The 19,303-nt window shown below is 34.7% G+C and overlaps 2 protein-coding genes across 2 annotated transcripts in view; one reads left to right on the top strand and one right to left on the bottom strand.

Moving 5' to 3' along the window:
• Nucleotides 1–1,935, top strand: part of LOC131853125 (glycosyltransferase-like domain-containing protein 1-like) — a 77,712-nt gene extending 75,777 nt beyond the window's left edge. The window contains exons 10-11 of the mRNA XM_059203939.1: nucleotides 182–386; nucleotides 1,236–1,935. Of these exons, the coding sequence (XP_059059922.1) occupies nucleotides 182–386; nucleotides 1,236–1,444 (414 nt within the window). The 3' untranslated portion in view covers nucleotides 1,445–1,935. The remainder of the gene's footprint in view (nucleotides 1–181; nucleotides 387–1,235) is intronic.
• Nucleotides 1,936–6,052: 4,117 nt separating this feature from the next.
• LOC131853124 (chondroitin sulfate proteoglycan 4) overlaps nucleotides 6,053–19,303 on the bottom strand; it is a 28,370-nt gene continuing 15,119 nt past the window's right edge. The window contains exons 13-25 of the mRNA XM_059203938.1: nucleotides 18,756–18,931; nucleotides 18,069–18,228; nucleotides 16,767–17,966; nucleotides 15,710–15,891; nucleotides 14,951–15,104; nucleotides 14,015–14,509; nucleotides 13,226–13,421; nucleotides 12,307–12,462; nucleotides 10,158–12,019; nucleotides 9,761–9,999; nucleotides 9,381–9,531; nucleotides 8,471–8,618; nucleotides 6,053–7,886 (exon numbers count right to left, since the gene is read on the bottom strand). Of these exons, the coding sequence (XP_059059921.1) occupies nucleotides 8,511–8,618; nucleotides 9,381–9,531; nucleotides 9,761–9,999; nucleotides 10,158–12,019; nucleotides 12,307–12,462; nucleotides 13,226–13,421; nucleotides 14,015–14,509; nucleotides 14,951–15,104; nucleotides 15,710–15,891; nucleotides 16,767–17,966; nucleotides 18,069–18,228; nucleotides 18,756–18,931 (5,079 nt within the window). The 3' untranslated portion in view covers nucleotides 6,053–7,886; nucleotides 8,471–8,510. The remainder of the gene's footprint in view (nucleotides 7,887–8,470; nucleotides 8,619–9,380; nucleotides 9,532–9,760; nucleotides 10,000–10,157; nucleotides 12,020–12,306; nucleotides 12,463–13,225; nucleotides 13,422–14,014; nucleotides 14,510–14,950; nucleotides 15,105–15,709; nucleotides 15,892–16,766; nucleotides 17,967–18,068; nucleotides 18,229–18,755; nucleotides 18,932–19,303) is intronic.

Genomic DNA, 19,303 nt, shown 5'->3' on the forward strand with positions numbered 1-19,303 from the left:
TAGTAGTACTAGACAGCTGGTAATAAATACTTAGATACATTTTTTCACACAGGTAATATACATTGAAAACACCGGATGTGATAAAATATTACTCATAAATACAAATATTTGTATTAGGAATCGAACCCGCAACCCTCCGATGTCGTATGTACCTATATTGTATATATTTTTGATATTACAGAGAACCATTCCAATGAGACACAAGGAGATATACGGCGTCAATGTCCACCCAACCATTAAGTTCGCGCTAGATTTTGGTATGGCCCTCATCTCTGACAAGATTAAGAAGCGAGTGAAGCTGTACAGCTCCCCGGAGGAGGTAGAGATTGAGAAAAGATTGCTGCCCAAAGAGTACGGTGGTGTCATGCCTATGAGGGAGATGATAGGTAAAATTTTTTTTATTCTTATTGTTTTTAAAAAAAGGATCTGAAAAGAGGAAATTGTACTAAATGGTAGTCGTATCTATAAAAAACACTCCCAGGAGAAGGAACAATGATCTGGTGATATGTGGAGTCAAGAATGGCACTTATGGAGTGGAACGTGTGCCGACCACTAGATGAACCAGCGGAGAATCACACACGATAGAATGTATTAGGGCTTATCCAGTAAACAGTAGTAGATGAAGGCTTAAATTATGGATAGCAGGACTGTCCAGCGTACTACTAATATTATAATAATAATAATAATAATAATATCTCCGGACAATTCACACAGCGCCATCTAGTCCCAAGATAAGCAGAGCTTGTGTTATGGGCACTAGACAACTGATATAAATACATGGATACATTTTTTTTGTAAATAAATAAATATTATACATAGAAAACACCCAGACCGATACAAACAATCGTACTCAAAAATACAAATGTCCACCATCGGATAGTAAAGCGGTGTGCTAAACCACTAGACCACCGAGGCTGTCGATCGATTATGAAAGCTATTTTATATTATTTGTTTTAATATTATTTTTCCCTACCGTCCAGTTCAGTAAACAGATTCAATTGAGAACTGGCAAGAAACTTGTGAATTTAGTTTATTTTAAAAACCATTTTGTTTATATTGTTTACTTATAAAGGTCTATGTCTAACAGTAAATGTTATTAAAATAGGTACTTAGTATTTTTTAACAAACACTGTTCACGATAAGTTCGGATATGCTTGCTATGCATAGACATAGCAAGCGTATCCGAACCTATCGTGAATGTTGTATACGGATTTTAATTGAATATTTTATTTCAGATTTGTGGAAGGTAGAACTTGAGAAGAATCGCGATATCCTGCTGTTAAATGACAAAATGGCTGTCCGCCTGGAAATGTACACTGAAGCAGCTCGAGAGGGCGCCGTGTCTGCTCTGAGATCCGGCGCCAACACATGCGCAGGCGCAGACGCCGTGGGGGATGCGATGAGAGGCCTGACGGGGAATTTCAGGAAATTGGAAGTAGACTAAATTTGACTGATTATTATTATAACTATTAAGTTATAGTGGAATAAGGTAGTGTAAGCTTCTGTGAGACAGGGTACAGCGGGATTATCTCGCCGACTGGAGACGGTCAATTGACTTTTGAAGACGACAATTGAAGTTTTTAGGGTAAAGGTTTAGTGTTGAGAAATATATTTTTATAGCCTATGTAATAAAGATGACAGGTCTTGATGCAGATCCATAGGCTATGGTAAATTCTGAGGTACCCAATAAAGCCACCCAGTCCGTCAGTCATGAGCAGTGTTGCTAGATTTAATCTAATAATGTTCCTACATCTTGGATATTTCTTCGTATCCGCTAGTTTTCTTTCCTGATCTAATGATCTTTGTTATATTTTTCCGGAACACTTTTCTATACCTGGCAGCACTGTTTACTACTGATGCCTGAAAGATTTACCTGTAGTATTAAATCTTCTTGTGTTATATTTAGTATGTAAAATCCATGACACCGCACTTGTATACCTACGTTAGGTATAAGGTTATTAATAAATTGTTTATATAAAATAAAATGCGACTATTCTTAGAACCCTTGCTCTTACCAACCGATGTTCGCTGGAGTAGACGTTTTCTAGAATGAAGACCCTCGAATTGGGTCGTTGCCCAGTGGGCGTGCCTTGGGAGAAACTAATGTCCAGGAGTGGACTGTGGACAGTGGGCTTATGATGATTAAAACCCTTTATAGTTTAATAGGTTCTTTATTAAAAATCCATTAACTACCTAAACGGTAGAAATTAATACATATTAAAGTTTTCACGTCATCATATAAAAAACCAATTGTTACATGAAATTCAACGATTACAGCGCGTTCCAACAAAACAACATCAAAACCAGGTATTTTATGACCTAATTGTGATCGATGCAAGCATAGAGCCTCCAATACACGGGCAAAATATAATTAATAGTGTTCGACCAAAGCTTCTCAGTTTCATTTCGTTACAAAACAAAATTGGTTAAACGTCAACCAAAACTACTCACATAGTAATTAATTACGTTTTTAATAGAAAACAAGTAATTTGGACGAAATAATGAATGCGAATGAAATAATGTAAAATTGAATATCGAATTTAGAAGGAGAATCAACTTTTTCGTCCAGTAAACATTCGATTTCTGTTCTAAGACATAGTTTTGGTCCGAACACTAACCATCATTTTGTACTAATAAACATTTCTTAATTAGATTATAGTAATATACATTAAGTTATCAGACACAATCTTATAATATCATCATTGCTCTCACCCGGCGCAAAATTCTTATTCGATCCGTGTATGGAGGCCTTTAGAATTTGTACACATTATTATGGCACGTAAGTTATAGTATTCATGTATACTTAAATATCTGCGTCCTAGTTATTACGGTCAAAGGCTCAATAACAAACACTGGACATATGGCACTCGAGCATAAAGCCACACAAAGTAACCTCCAATATGCAATAATATTTAATAATACAACTAAATAGCAATTGAGTTATATGTAAGTACATAAGAATAAGTTTTCATCAAAAATGAACATGATTAAATCGCTTAGAAAATTTATTGGCGCGAATATTGATGTTCACATACGATTTTCTTACCATTGTTCAATGATGTAACAAAAATACTTATAGGAACTCATTTAATGAACAGAATTGAATGGTCGGTCGAGTTATTCGAACCTCAGGATATAGATAATATTAATCGAAACACTTGTATTTACTTAGTCGTACAGTATTTTTTTAATTTATATACGCAATCATCTAAAAATACTAAGAGTCTTCACTAGCATTTTTCTGCTATAGGCTTTCAACTTACAAGTCATAATCTTTACGTTCAAACTAGCGCTGAGTAAACGCTTATTGTAATAAAAAGTTGACATAAGTACAAGTGTTCTGAATAAGATTATGTATATGTATCAATTCCTTCATTTTAGGCAATTAAGTACATTAAACGACAGGTCTGGTGTCATTGTAAGCCGTTAGTCATGAAAGATGAATAATTGAAGGGCTTAAATATAATTTAACAATTACAATTATTTGTAATTGTTTTACATAATCAAATTTCTTGAGACACAACAATATCTCTACGTTAATTTTCAAGTTTTCAGTCTATTAATGCCCAGACTACGGTAAAACTGACACTAAACCTATCATTTCAACTGGCAGCCAACTGACAATAATGCAACAATATGCATCATTCTTAAGTGCATTGTTTAAATAAGATACAAAGACCGATAATTTTAAAGCTAAATACAAAAACCTAGCATAGTCTTTATTGCCACTAAATAGGTTCTACTATTGCTTGTGATTGCGTAAGTTTAGAACGTAGACCTTATTGCACTGCAAATTCCTGTCAAGATAAATCATTGCGAAGCAAATTCTATAGTCAATTATAACATATAATTGAGCAGACAATGTTGTAAAATGCTCAGGATTGCAAATAAATATATATTTAAAAAAAGCTTTAATTTAACACAAACTATTGGTATTACAGTATTTATTACACCTACAACACTAGGCACTTTAATGATCAAAGAATAGAAACTTAAATACACTGTTCTATAATATAATATAGTATCTCTAGAACATACCTACATTACAATTATTTCCATTTTCTTCGGTTTACAGTGTTTTAATTGTACAAAACAGATTCTAAAGAGATGAAACGATTTCAATGGATCTACACAATGTTTGAGAAAATCAATCTTACTTTTGTACGCAAATAAAATTACAAACGAGTATAATTAGAAGTGTTTCTCATTACATTTATAAAGAAATATAGGAAAGAACAATCAACAAAAATTAAAACATCCAAGTAAAGTCAGGTCAGTAAAATCCATCCTAACCTTTCAGAACTTAGCTTCACTTTTATATTCAAACCATTTTGGCAATTGGCGAGTTAACGGTTAAACGAATATACTATAAATATTGGTAGACCTTGGGAAGACGCACAGAGGTTACTTTATTTAGCCGCCATTTGGTCCTGACCACGTGGACTGTTTTTTAATTAATGTATGACAAATAAAAATGATCCATTGAAATACGATATCAAAATAAATATATGACTTTAGTTTTATTATCGTACTAGCTGAGCTCGTGACTTCGTATACAAATACGTTTTTGTTTGTAAACCGATTAGAAAAAAAAATAAGTACTACATTTTAAGTGAAATTTACCACAAACCACACTCAAATCTCTTAAGCCGTTTCTGACTGACAAAAACAGACAAAAGTTCTAACAATCAATGTTTTGAGTTCTATTACGTCGATATCAATCTTTCATTTACAGACAGCTATCAGTTACATTCTTATTATATGTATAGATTAGACTTTTATCGTATTAACAGTAAATTTTACTAAATCTTTCAAATACAAAGCTTAAGTATACGTTTATATATGGTGTTTTAAATTATACTGCATATAAATTATGAGGTTGTATAGAATCATGTTCAATTTATTTATAATGCTGCAAACTGAATTCTGGAATTACTTAAGATTTTTACTAGTCGACATTTTTTAAATACAAACAGGTCAAATGACATGTGTAGGGACCGAATTTTCAAATTTATTGTAACTTCAAAAAGTATGTTTTTATCTGACATATTGCATGTTTGTTAGTGCAGCACAATAAACTTGTTTCGTGCATGTAAATTTGAAATTAAAAATGAATCTGTATTATTGTAAACAATATATGAAAAGAAGAGCTGAGTTTCATGTCAGTTCTTCTCATCTCAAAATCACTCCGTACTGACAGTAGTTTTGACATATCATAAGTCTGTAATATACCGACATGAATAAAGATATAGTATATTGTATTGATATATATAAGTTGAATTTAAACATATTGTTTTTCTGTTGTAGAAATTATAAATTTTTATAAATTATTTGCATTATAATTTTATACACCATGTATAAATTAATTATTAACTAATTACATCAACTAATTCAGCATCAATATTAGCACACTTACATTAGTAAATTCTCCCTTACAACGCCAGTTACAAATTACTATTAAAATTAACATTATTAACTTAATAAATCATCTAATGCATTCATGTTATTAGTACTTAACTAAATATAATTAAAATATTAATAAAAATTAATCTATATAAAATATCTAACAAATAATTATAATATAGTATAATCAAGTGTTTGTAGTAAAAATGCTTTGGCACATACATTGGCATTTCGTTACAATAAAAATATTTTATTTATGTGCAAAACATAATAGCAGTCTTATGTTATCTGTAACGTGACATCCCATTCACCGTCTACCAGTGGTTTGAGTAACCAAGTCTACCAGTAAGTAGTCCGAGTAACCAAGTCTACTAGTAGCTTAGGTGACTAATGCGGTTGCTGTCACTGTAACTGTTGAAATTCACAAGAATCCAAACCATTTTTTTATCTTTTTGCATTTATATTCTATCATTCAAATTTGCAATAGGCGATTGATTTACAGCAATTGTTATAATGCTTTCATTTCGATCAGTTTCAAATGATGTTGAAATCACGTTATCACGTATTTTTTTAGTAAAATGAAGCATAGGGTTGCTATAACCCTATACTTCATTTTACTAAAAAAATCATCTGCTAAGAATGATAACTTTATCATCGCCATTTCTAATAATATTTGGAGAATTGTCACTTCCATAACAAACAGTTAACCCTCTCCTCGTCAAACATCGGCAATTTTATATTATCAGTATCGAAGAACTAATAGAATTAATAAAATTCACCGCAAAGAATCTAAGTGAGACATAATTTTTTAATAGTAATCACTATTTTCTGTTTTATGATTATCTATTCAACAAGTCCAACAGTATAATACCATTATCATTTGAAGTCTACTTTCCTTACTTAGCATCCAACTGGTCGGGCCGATTAGTCGAATCCTGAGTAATTGATTTGTGAATAAGCCAGTTACTTGAGTCATCATTACTCATTAGATTCACAAAATTTCAAAAAATTACCACAGACAATAGTTTAATCTTCAATCTGAAATATAATCTGTGCTAATTTTTATGTCTTAACAGCTTTTGTAACATCATGCCATATAATTTGGCACTGACACTATAACTTGCATACAAAAATAAGGTACTAGCGTCATCTACCTCTATCTATGTCTGTCTATCGAGCACTGTAATAACTACAGAACAATGTCATCATTAAACTATTAACACTTTTTCATATTTATTGTACTTTCAATAATTGCGCACTAATTACAGACCAAAAATATAATACTTGATTGTACTAGCTAATTGTATTTCTACAAGCATGTTTCTCTTTATAATTAATTTATCATTACTTGGAGTTAGTTCAATTCAGAGACAATATTACTTTACAAAACTACATTTCTATAGTAAAAACCATCGAATTTAATAACGCAGTTTAGTCATTTTATTATTAAATTTCAAATACAGATTTAGTCGTAAAGGGCCGATAGGAGACCACAAATGAAAATGAACCACATTCAGCATTAAGTTGAAATTAGCTGATAACATTAGTTGTTAGTAGCTGATAATGATTAGTTTGTCTCATACAATATGAAGCTTTTAATTAATTTAGAACTTTGTTTCTTATTTCTTTAAGATAGTTGATCAGTGGAAACGCATCACGGGCGTCACTTAACAACATGATGTCGTGGATGTATATAGACGACGGTTACCATTTACCATCAGGTGGACCGTCAGCTTGTTTGCCATTCCAATTATATAAAAACAACTGGATTCCGACTTCAGAATACCCTTTACGACTAACCAACTATAACAATTCAGCATGAAAAAAAATAAATCCTTTTCATTTTTAACTTTATAACTTCTAGCGTATTTTTTGTATATCATAAATGCATTGTATTTTCTCTTACTATATAGCTATTAGGAGCGTAACTAGGACAGGGAGAAGACAACATTATGTAGATATTGACCATCTACAAAAATTTCGTTGTCGTTATACTCGTATTTTTAATTGATTTAAAAATTGTGCATCATCTCATATTTGTAAAAAAAACAATATGTCTACATACTAGTTTTTGTACAAAAACTAGAACTGTATTCCAAATACAAAACAAACACAACGTTGTAGCGTTTAAAAGAAGTATTTAGCATAAATTCGTTTGAAAATAGAATCTTTGTATAGTTTACTTATTTTTTTAAATACTTTTATATTTGGAATACAGTCTGTAATTCCAATGCTTTCAACATAGTTTGGCCGTAAGGAGCACCATTAAAATAAACTTAAGCGTAGTTCAATTTGTAAACTATTAATATAACAATAGAGTGCTTTATGGATTAATAGAATCTATTAAAGTGTGATCTCGCAACTGGCGTGTTTGAATGTGTAGTTACTGAGTAGAAAAGGCGTAGGAACTAGGTCGACGCCGCGCCGATGATGCAGCCGACGGTTTAAGGTCACACATTTATCGGCACGCGCCATGAGGGTAACTGTAATCGTAATTTTTTTTTTCATTAATTAGTTGTGACGACTGTTTGAGCCTGAAATTCTTTGTCTCACTTTTAGGCGTTTTGGGGATTATTAGTAAGCAGTATCTGAGCTAGCTCAATAGAGTGAATACTCATACGAGTGTTGCATTTTGAGAATGAACTGGCAAGCTGTTCTCGTACTGCAGATAAATTCTAAAATAATGAATTTCCTATTTGGTTACAAATGCGCCTTAAGAACGCTCTCCAAGATTGCTTTTGAAGACCGTTCGAGAATTTCAGTATTGGAGCTGAACTATGGACTTGAACGGTTTTGGTGGTTTAGCGCTTTAGCGCACCGCTTCAGATGGTGTCGACTTCGATTTCGCGCAATGTACAAACATTTTTATTCATAAGTAGGATTGTTTGTATCGGTCTAGGTGTCTTCTATGTATATTATATATGTATTTACAAAAAAAAAACGATTAATATCAGTTATCTAGTACCCATAACACAAGCTCTACCTACCTTGAGACTAGATGGCGTTGTTTGAATTGTCCAGAGGCATTATTATACTAATATTATTTGATATTTTTAATTTTACGTACCTGGCTTAGGGCCCCTCGGTAATGTAAAGGTGTCCTTGGGTCAGACCCAATACTGGTTCCGTCTGAGCATTGGATTCGCGGGCGCGACGCCCTGAGCACGGATTGGGTAAGCAGATTCACTTGCTTCGTAACTGCTCCAATCTTCAGCCTGGTAAAAACAGCATCGCTTATTATTCACAATATAGTGGTTACGAATTGTGTTTGTAATATCTAATATTTAAATTGGGGAATAATAAAGAAAATTTTATTGAAGAATTGTCAGTCAAGAAGTTAAGTAATTAACAAAAATGTACAAGAACATGTTATTCTTGAATACAAATTTATAATACAGACATAATTATAGTGTCTTTTGATTACGGCTTTACGCCATTCTCAGATGTCCGCCATTTTGTAAAGTAAATTAATTAATACAAAAAGAACCAAAGTACAATGAAGAACGCAGAAATGCGTTAGTTGAAGCAAAGCACGGTCTTTTTCGTTCCCTTTGTCTACATTTAGATTGCATACTCTTTCCTGCGTTCCAATTCGCGCATGTTTAGAGCATGCATATAGAGGCAACTATTACCTCTGTTTCGCCTATTTCGTCGACGTTTCGTCGACGTCGACGAAGCAAGCGTCTTAGAAGGTAAGACGCTTGCTTCGTTTGCTGTGTATAAGTTTGAGGATGAGATTTAACAGTAAACACACGCACAGAAATTAAACATACCAAACGTAAGACAACCCACATAGTACTTTTTTTAATTTATAATGCTCTATGCATTACATTAAAAGTAAATACAATAAACAAAAGATTAAAGACAGAATTTGGTGTAAGATCTTGTCGCTAACGCAATTTCTTCCACACAACTTTATTTAGTACATAGTATAACTTTAACGACCAGGAAATGAACCTTACACTTTGCATACTCACGTCCGTATGATCGTCAGCGCCGTACGGATACCGGGCGTTAAGATCGGGCAGCGTGGGATCGACCAGAGGCGTCACTTTACACGCCACGCTGCCCCCCGAAGGCAGCGGGGTACTAGCTCCAGTATGCACTGACTGGTCCGACGAAACATATCTGAATATACAATACATTTTTTTAATTAACACAAAAAACAATCATTCTTATCCAACGGGGCAAAACGAGGCAATATACTCAAAAATCCTTGCAGAGTAACCCCTTTGCATAGGTCATTCCTACTTTCTGGGCAAAATAACTACCATCACTAGTAACCTCGACGAGCCGATCTGATATATACGTCAAAAACATTTTGGCTTCTGGACTACGCGACCATTTTAAGACTCACCGTTTAATAGGTGGTGTGATTTGCGAAGGGGACGGCATCAGATGATCGGGCGGTCGCGGAAGCGGTATTGGGGCCACCGCACCCTGGCTTTGACCGTGGATCTTGACCAGCGCGTTCTGGTCCCTCATGATGTACCGGCGGCACTTGAGTAACCCGAATATCACCACGATGGCCAGTACCGTGCCGGATAACGCCATCAGTATCATCATATAGTAAGAAGCTGTTTCGCCGTTCGCTACCTGTATTTTTTTTAAATAAATATATTAGTTAATTATTTCCATTTACTTGTGAAATAGTAAGTAAACAATATAAAACAAATACATACATATATATTGGATAATTCATATGTATATACAATAATCATACAGTAATACCATAATCATATATATAAACATACCGGAACACCTTCATGACTTTCAGGATCATTTGGGCCCGGCAAATTTTTCTTAGGTCTATTCCCAATTAATATTCTAACATCCCCAGTGGCGGGTTGAAAAATCGTTGCAGCCAACTGAAAACGAAAACTGTCCTCGACACCATTCAATTCGTTAGGCTTCCTCTTGGTTACAAAATATATAACACCAGCCTTCACATCCTCATGTGTGAAGTACGTCACTTCTCTTTCTCTTGCGCTTGTCTTTTCACCAGAACTTCTGATTATTTTCTTTATACATCCATACTTAGGCTTCCGGAGTATCGTATAGAAGGGATCGCTCGCTGTCAATTTAGCCAAACCTGTAGCGTCCATAATATTCAGTGTTATCTTTGCCTTATCCCCGTCAACCCTCAAATCTCCCAAGGGTTTCATAAGCGGTTGGACTATGACACTTACAGTGAACGGAAGGGTGGAATTACTATTATGGACATATGCTATCAGATCGAAACTATCGTTAGCTGTGGTCATATCATTTTGCATATAAATAACGATGCGATCGACCAGATCCCTATGGGAGAAGTACGTTACAGGATTCCTGCCGACGTAGATGACACCGTGAACCGGTTGACGGGTTATATTGTACCACACCTTATAAATACCCGCATTGGTCTCTATATAAACCTGATCTGTGCTGACTGTGGCCACGTTAGACCCCTGCTGCAGGCTAATAGGACGTAAAGACGTCGCATTTAGTATAACAGGCATTACATCTATAGTGAAAACTGTATAAGTGGGCTTGAACTGACCGTCCCACACTCGAAAATAAAATGTAGCTGTCTGCAAGATCCCCGAATGCTCGTATATAACTTTGCCATTGTTTATGTCTTCCTGTGAGAACTTATTAATAGACTGCGCTTCATCAATAGTTTGGTTTTTGTCTAACATTACGATCCTGCCTTGAGTGGGACCACTTATGATGTCATAAAGAATACCAGAGGGGCTGGTGTCGGCGTCTTCAGTCAACAAATCCTTTCTCGTTATCGTATAGTTCTCTCCTTGGACTACTTGTATTTGGGGCGTGTCAGTTAGCAATCTGAACGGTTGATCGTTCACCGGTATTATATGAATCGGTATAGTGACGTTGCACAACAAGAAATAATCTGGCAATAAATACAAGGACATGTCAATTTTGTCCAGCACCGTATCAGAATCGTCGTGCTCGTAATTCACGACGCCACCCTCTAGTTGCGATTGTGTTAGTGATAATAAGGACGGCTTCAATTCTCCATGAGAAGGCTGGGACCACTGCGCCTCTATAAGGGGCTGCCTCAACCCTGCCTGAGTCTCCAAATACGCCATGACATTAGTGACGTTCACTTTAATAGGCACTTTATCGCCTTCTTGCACTTTAATCTGTGGTATATGAACATATTTGGCTAAACCTCCTGTTGAAACTGATATATCAATGTGAAACACCTGATCGGTTATAGATTTAGCTAGAGCCGCTTCAACAGTGAAAACGAATGAATCGTTCGTGTAAAGATCGGAGAACGGATGTGTGTGTTCGTAGAAAATTATTGTATCATTCACGTCTTGTTGAGTGAACTGTTTTATAGATCTATGATGGTTCTCACCGTTCAACATCACTAGTCTACCGAGAGTTGGTGCCCTTTCAACCTTGTATGTTATAGGACGTGTTAGATCTGAACATTTTGACATAAGAAGGTAGTTGTTCAACGGCTCCCGCATCAGAGGAAAAACGCGAAGATTTAGATTTCTGATAATTTTTAGTGAGACGGATTTTGTGGTGATTAGAAATGTGATTTTGGAGAGTTCGTGGAGACCATCTGTGACATTGAATATCATTTTACCCTTGGAACCATCTGTAATAAAAATAAATAGATCTTACAATACACATTTAACAATTTTATGCTCTCTATTTTTTATGAAGTATTATTTTCTTTATTGTGATATTGATACTTAGTATTTATATGCCCCTGCTATTACAAATTAAGCCACAAAAATAAGTTCGAACAAATCGATATTATTCTGGGTAGAAACGAGTGTATACTCGTTTCTACCTCTTCTTCTCGATTTAGATAAAATTTTACAACCAAGATTTATATGCATAGCTAATAATTATTATAATAAGGTTTACTGGGTGACTTACTTTTATGTACGAAAATAACTTGGCCGTTGTCAATATCAGCTTGTGTGAAATGGTTCACAGCATTTTCTATATCTCCCTTCATTGCTATGTACCCTGATACTATATCCACCACTCGGATTGTCACATTTTCCAACGGCGTATCTATGTCGTTGACATCTGTAATAAACACAATATTAATTTACAAAAATCACCTTAATTTATTAAACGAATCCTTAACTATACATACATATATATAAATAAAAACAACTACTAAATAAAATAATTTTATTATTCAATTACTAATATTTCATGTCTATAACTTCATGTTTTTGATAACAAATATTTCCATTTTTATCTCATCTTAAAGACAACGGGATGATATATTAATAAGAATAAAAAGCATTTATCCTGTATTACACAGATTTAAGCTATATTCTGACTGTAGGGTGAGATTAGGCAGTGAAATTACTGAATAAGTGCTCTGTACTGACAACATATGAGTGGTCTCAAGGGTATCACGTGATAAAATGATGTATATAGATAGTACATGTATATATTGAATGTTGCTGCTTATCACGAAGTCATCATCAACTTATTGGCCATTCTAAATACATAAAATAAATATTAAGCTTTTGCTTCAGAAAACTAATTTTAAATATTTCGTCAGTCCATTTGTCGAAGCTGTTCTCTGAAACTGTTGGATAGATTTTGAAGGGACTTTCACACGCAGATAGTTAATGTTATGATTAACTTAGACTACTTTTATTAGAAGTTTATTATTTATTTTAATTTAATAACATTCCACTCTGACAAGTTATACTTTGTTTTCAGACGTAGGTGCCGTATATAATTCCGCATTTAGTGAGAGGCTTTTAAATTGAAATTACAGATTTCAATTTCATTTATTTTGTCGTAAACCAAACCAAATAATTATACATACACAGCTCGTTTCTGGTGAAAGTAAATGTGCCGCCTTCCCACACACACAGACCAGTGTTAGCTGCCACTATAGGAGTCTCGTCGTTAACTGGCACTATGTTTACACGTACATAGAACGGCTCGCTCTCTTTGTTGTTTTCAGTTATGGCGACCAACTTAAATGCGTCTAATGATTCTTCTGAACCGTCGTTGATGTACTGTTAATAGTAGAAAAAAAAAATATAGTAACTAGTACAAAGGCAGCATCATCGTTAAGTAATCTCTTATAGGCAACCTTTAGGTAGACGGTAAGGAAATGCGAAAAAGGTAGATGGTATAGAGAGATAGATAAGAATTTTATTAGTATCTTAGTACACGCATATGTTTAATTACAGGTACTATACATAATATTTAATTGTGTTCAATATTTTATATTTATGATTTCATATACTTAGATATATTTCATACATATAGATCATTATAATTGTGATATCATCTAGGACATCATCTAAGGTAAGTGTCACGTCATGAATTGACGGTAGCTCTGACTATTTTTAAGGATCTATAATAGACTTATATTAAAGATATTTTGATATGATTATGATGAACTTGAATTTCCAGCAGCGGTAACGGAATGAAAACTATATTTTTACGGTACGGTTGATTTAACATATCATAACAGTGTGTAATAGACATACATAAATAAAGATATTTTGTATGGTGGTGAAAAACCAATGAAAAATAAAGTCAGCCCACTTCCTTATAAATTAATAACGATGGTTTCTTTAGTTTATAAAAAATATATACAAACCTGTATATTTCCAGAATTCAGCTTCAAAACGGGTAACAAGCTTAACTCCTGATCACCCATCACTATCTTTCCGTACTTTGGCTTTTCTACCAATTTATAAGAGACCACTTTACCCTTGTAATAATCTGTGATAGTCCGGAATAAATCTGGCTTTAAACTTGCCTTTTCCCCTTCAACAACTGTCAAATTTGAGGCCACAACGTAGAAATGCTCGGGTATTATCACGACGGTCAACTCTAAGTCTCTTAACCATACAATACCGTTCGTCACATCCATCTTTATTCGATCTCTCGTTCGATTCACGCCCGATTGCACGTATATTAATCGATTGACATTTATTATCGATTGATCGAACACTCGGGTATGGATTGGCTCCTCATTGTAGTTTTCGACTTCAACCATTCCCGGAGTGGTGGTTATTTCAAGCCAGCCGTGATATGGTCCTTCGGTCACTTGGTAGACAATGTTGGACGGCTCAATTTGAGGATGCATAACCTGTACAAAGTTTGTTTTATGAATTTTGTAAGACGACATATTGGTCTATAGTTACTTCATACATTACTACTAGACTAAGTAATAGTCATCATATCAGAAGGTAACTCTAAAAATTAGTCTGCGTGGCTATCTCAGTCTCAACCTATTTCAGCCGCCAAACAGCTTATTTCGTAAGCTGTGTTTCAATCGTAGGATCGAGATTTGGCTATGAAATTGCATGATAAGAGGTGTGATATGACATCTTAGTCCTCTAGAATGGCAGTGTAAAATTGTTATCTCTGATATATAACGTAGTGTATCGTAGTACTGTTGACGTATATACGCGATGGTTACCATCAGGTTGACCGTGCGCTTGTGTGCACTTCAAACTTTAAAACTATATTACCGCATCACGGATAAAAATTATGAAGGTAGCTATAGAAATTCAAATTATGTTCATACCTCTAAGATGTCTTTAGTAATGTTAACACTTGTGGACTCTTCAACAACCAAAGGTCGATTGGTGGTAACACGCAGCGGCTCCCAGTAGCTCGATGGGAATATTTTGATTGGATAAATGTCCTCTCCCCATGTTTCCAGGCACATCACTTTGAATCTACAAAATAAAAGTGTATTCATTTCAAGTGAGCGTAATTGTAGTTTTCACTATGTTTACACTCAAAATTTTTATGTTATTCATATAACCGCAAAGGCGCATATGAAAAGATACTAGACAAAAATTTTACTAATCATTATAATCGTGTACAAACTCATTTAAAATTTTTGTCAATTCTTAGGCATTCCGAACTGACGGTAATATTGACTAACTAAATATATCACAGGAATCTGTAATAAATTTGAAGTTTTGTTTTTACTAATAATGAATGACATATACAGACAGTGATAAGTTACATAATGATCGTATGTATATATGTATTGGAAAATAAACAATTTTTTTAATATGCTTATATTAAAATAGATCATTATTTTTTAAATGTAATTTGTTTTGATATGTGATTCGATCCACTCATAGTGATCAGTGGAATATATATAACATACTGTGCGCAGACCCTAAATTATCGGGTAAAGACGAGCCAATAATGATGATTAATTTCTTTTAATAATACCATGACATTAGTAATACAGAATCAATTGCAAATATCGACAAAACTCGTCTTGAAACAGGTAACAAATTATCGTTGAACCTCGTGCAATACATACCGAAAATGATCTGTAGGTGTCTTCGGCTCCCTATGTCTGTACGCTACCCTACCAGCGGCCACGTCCAGTTGTGTGAATGTATACGAGCCCTGACCCTCGCCCACTTCTATAGAACCATGTTTCGGCTCGAAGGTCACTTCGTAACGTATATCTTCCTCCAGACAGTTCATGTTAGTATCCACCTGAAAAAAAAATATATAAATATATCCTGGGGTAGGCTAATGTTGTTAGTTTTCCAGAGAGACCGCATGTACAACATGCGGTCTCTCTGGAAAACCAATGTACCATACATTGCTGGTATCGAGCACACTAGTTTCCTTTATTAACATCCATCATTAATTTCTCGTTATTAACATTTACCTTTAATACCACCCCTTCATCAGTGGGACTACCAGTCTCTTTATCATTCCAAAGTTAATCATAAAAATATATTTATAACTAAAAGTTAACCTGATGAGGTTTTCTCTAGAGACTACAGCATAGGGTCATGTAAACAGGCACAGGCAACAGGCATGTGGCACCCTTGGTGTTTCAGGCGTCCATAGGCTGCGGTAAACGTTTACCATCAAATGAGCAGTATACTTAAGTGCCACCATCATAATATAAAAAAAAGAACTAGAAATTGACGAATATAGGATGTGGAAGAAAAATCTCTAGTGTGTAAATAACTATTGGTAGTCTGTATCCACCTTTTAAATATAAATTAGTCATTTTAATGCCGTGAATGGCCATTTTAGGGCCTTATTCGTTTTTAGCTAAGGACATATGGGTATGCAATGACTGCTTGTCGACTATTACAGTATGCATATATCGTATAGGGAGGGAATTATTCCCAGACTTTTACGACCGCATGGATATCATACAGCATGGTATTTTGCAGCCCATAGTACCCATTATTAACAATCCCCGTCACCAACGCCTATGGTTACCCTTATCAACTGCGCATCTCCATTTTTAAAAGATAAATAAAAACTTATCTTATGGTCGTTATCTAACTACAATATATAACAAATTAGAAAGAGAGATGAATTACTTACTTAAATTAAAAAACACATACCTGCATATCTCTTGTGGTGATAACAACAGCTTTCCCATTCTCTACGATGGACCCATTTGTAGGATACATTCTTATAAATGGAGGTGACGCTTGTATCTCCAAATTGCCATTCACATCGAACACGCCATCAGATATCCAAAATCCCATCTTCCCATACTCCTTACCTCGGTGTTTGAACAGTACGAGGTTCTTATTGATATCGTCCTGGGAGAACTGAGCAATTTTTTCAGAGGGATTGTCAGCTCTGAAGATATCACCATTGGGGGGATCTTTTGTAAACGTTTGCACTGTGTAAATAATATCTGACGGTTTGGTATCCAAATCTGCGTCGGTGTAACTCAGATCCTTGGCTGTGATCAATCTAGCACCACCGTGTACGATGTGGAACACGTTTTCATTCGCTCTCACCGGACTGTTGTCGTTCTTCAATATTATATCTATATGGAACACTCCAACGTACTGAAAATCTTCAGGTTCTGGACTTAGTGCCATGAAATGGAAGGAGTCGTGTCTGCTCTCGGAGTCGTCATGAGCATAATACACCCTGTCCGAATTCAGTTCTAGCAGCGTAAAAAACGTTGTATTGTCCCTTATCACTTTCTCATTTATCACCTCAATTTTACCATGTTTCGGCAAGTGAGTAATATTGAACACTAAGTTTGTGACTGCGTCCGTTCGAAAATTGAGATGACTCGCAGGTATGACCATTCTAGAACCTTCGGACACTTGTAACCTTTCTAATGTCGTGTGGACCCTCCCAGTTGAATGGTCTGAGGTAATTAATGCTGGTGTGTGCATTATTGTCATTACGCCAGTGATATTTTCACATTCTGTCGCCCCCACTACGAAAGTGAACTCGTCCTGGATGTGGGAATAGGCTCGTCTGTGAAGCCTGTACCACAATTGGTCTGTATCGATGTCGTACTGTGTGAACATACTGTGCCCTTGTAAGTGGTGTTTTCCCGATGACAAATGGAGTATACCGTACTTGGGTGCTCTGAGTATGGTGTATTGAATACGATCGTTATTTAAAGTCAGGGGTCTGGTTTTGAAACGCAAATGTTGTGATGATATGAAGGCTTCTCTTGTGTTATTTAGTATCAGTTGCTCATTGACTGACTGGTACAGTTCAAGTTTTATGAACGTTAGTCGAAAATCGTATAATGTGTTCGTTCGTATCGTTCCCACGGATGCTTTGAACTGCAAAATATAATGTAATGTAATTTTAATCTCATATATGTATATATTAATATTTACATATAGGAAAATGTATGTAAATAAGGTTTATAATCGTATTCATACCTTAAAGTCATCATGCGTTGGACTGCCTAACAGGTGCATGTATCGGACCCTTCCAAAGTTGACCATCTCGCTAGTGAACGAGTCCACTGTCTGCCACGTGCCATCTAGGGTCCGCAAACGCTCCACTACACCAAATTGTGGTGGTTTCACTATGTCGTATCTAGACAGATAAACAGTTATATATGTACTTTTGTATAATAATTATTGCTATATTTATGATATTATTTCTGTATTTTCTAATAACTGAGACATGCTGAAACTTTGAATATGTTCCATACGGAATAGCAACTGTATATAGCTTTTTCTTCGAATAAATTGGATTGTATCAAACAATAAAAATCACTACGAATTTAACACAAATAGATGAGCATTTTCACTGCTATATTTTGGTTAAGTAACCATATTCAAGTATGTAAAAGCTGTTGACAGTAATACTAACAACTAAAATATATACCTTTGACCATTATTTTTAAAATGTGTTATAATGGTGTAATGCACCATTATAACACATTTGAAAAATTAATTTTAATTTATGATAATATTAATTTTAAATTCATGCAACCCGAAATTTTCAACCTTCTATCACAAACCGCTATTTAATAATAGCGATTTTTATTTATATATCAAAACAACGTTTGCGGGGTCAGCCAGTTATTACATAAAATAAAATCATATATTTGCACTCACTTCACTTGAACGTTTGTTTCATCCGCGTTCGTGGTAAATGTAAGATTATCAGCTGTAATTAGCACGTACGAGTTATGCACTAATTGCAGGCCCGTGTTATTCACGAGGCGAACTTGAAGAGGCACTATGGAGATCCGGAGAACACCTGAACTGCTCGTTTCTATTCCATCTGACACCTATAAAAAGTCATAATTATATATTTCTCAATACTACTGTTGTAGTAAACTTACAACTCTTATTCAAAGAATCACTCATCAGTTGACATATTTAGTGACAGTAATTGCAAATTCCGCAGATATATCAATAGATTACAAGTTGAATAGATACAGTAAAGAAGTTTGTTTCTTTAAAAATGTAAAATTGTAAAGTCATATCATTTGTTAATCGTAAGCACAAATTTATCATATACATATCGTAGTTGCCTTTAATTAAGGTTGTGCTTCATATATTAAATATATTGTAATGTGTATTGTATATGTAATGTAACTGCGTTGGTGTAAACCTTGGTGGTGACCTAATAAAATAAAAAAAACCTAATACAGTTCGTA

Source organism: Achroia grisella, unplaced genomic scaffold (genome assembly GCF_030625045.1).
Source record: "Achroia grisella isolate CSIRO2021 unplaced genomic scaffold, CSIRO_AGI_Agris_v1 utg874, whole genome shotgun sequence".
Classification (NCBI taxonomy): Eukaryota; Metazoa; Arthropoda; class Insecta; order Lepidoptera; family Pyralidae; genus Achroia; species Achroia grisella.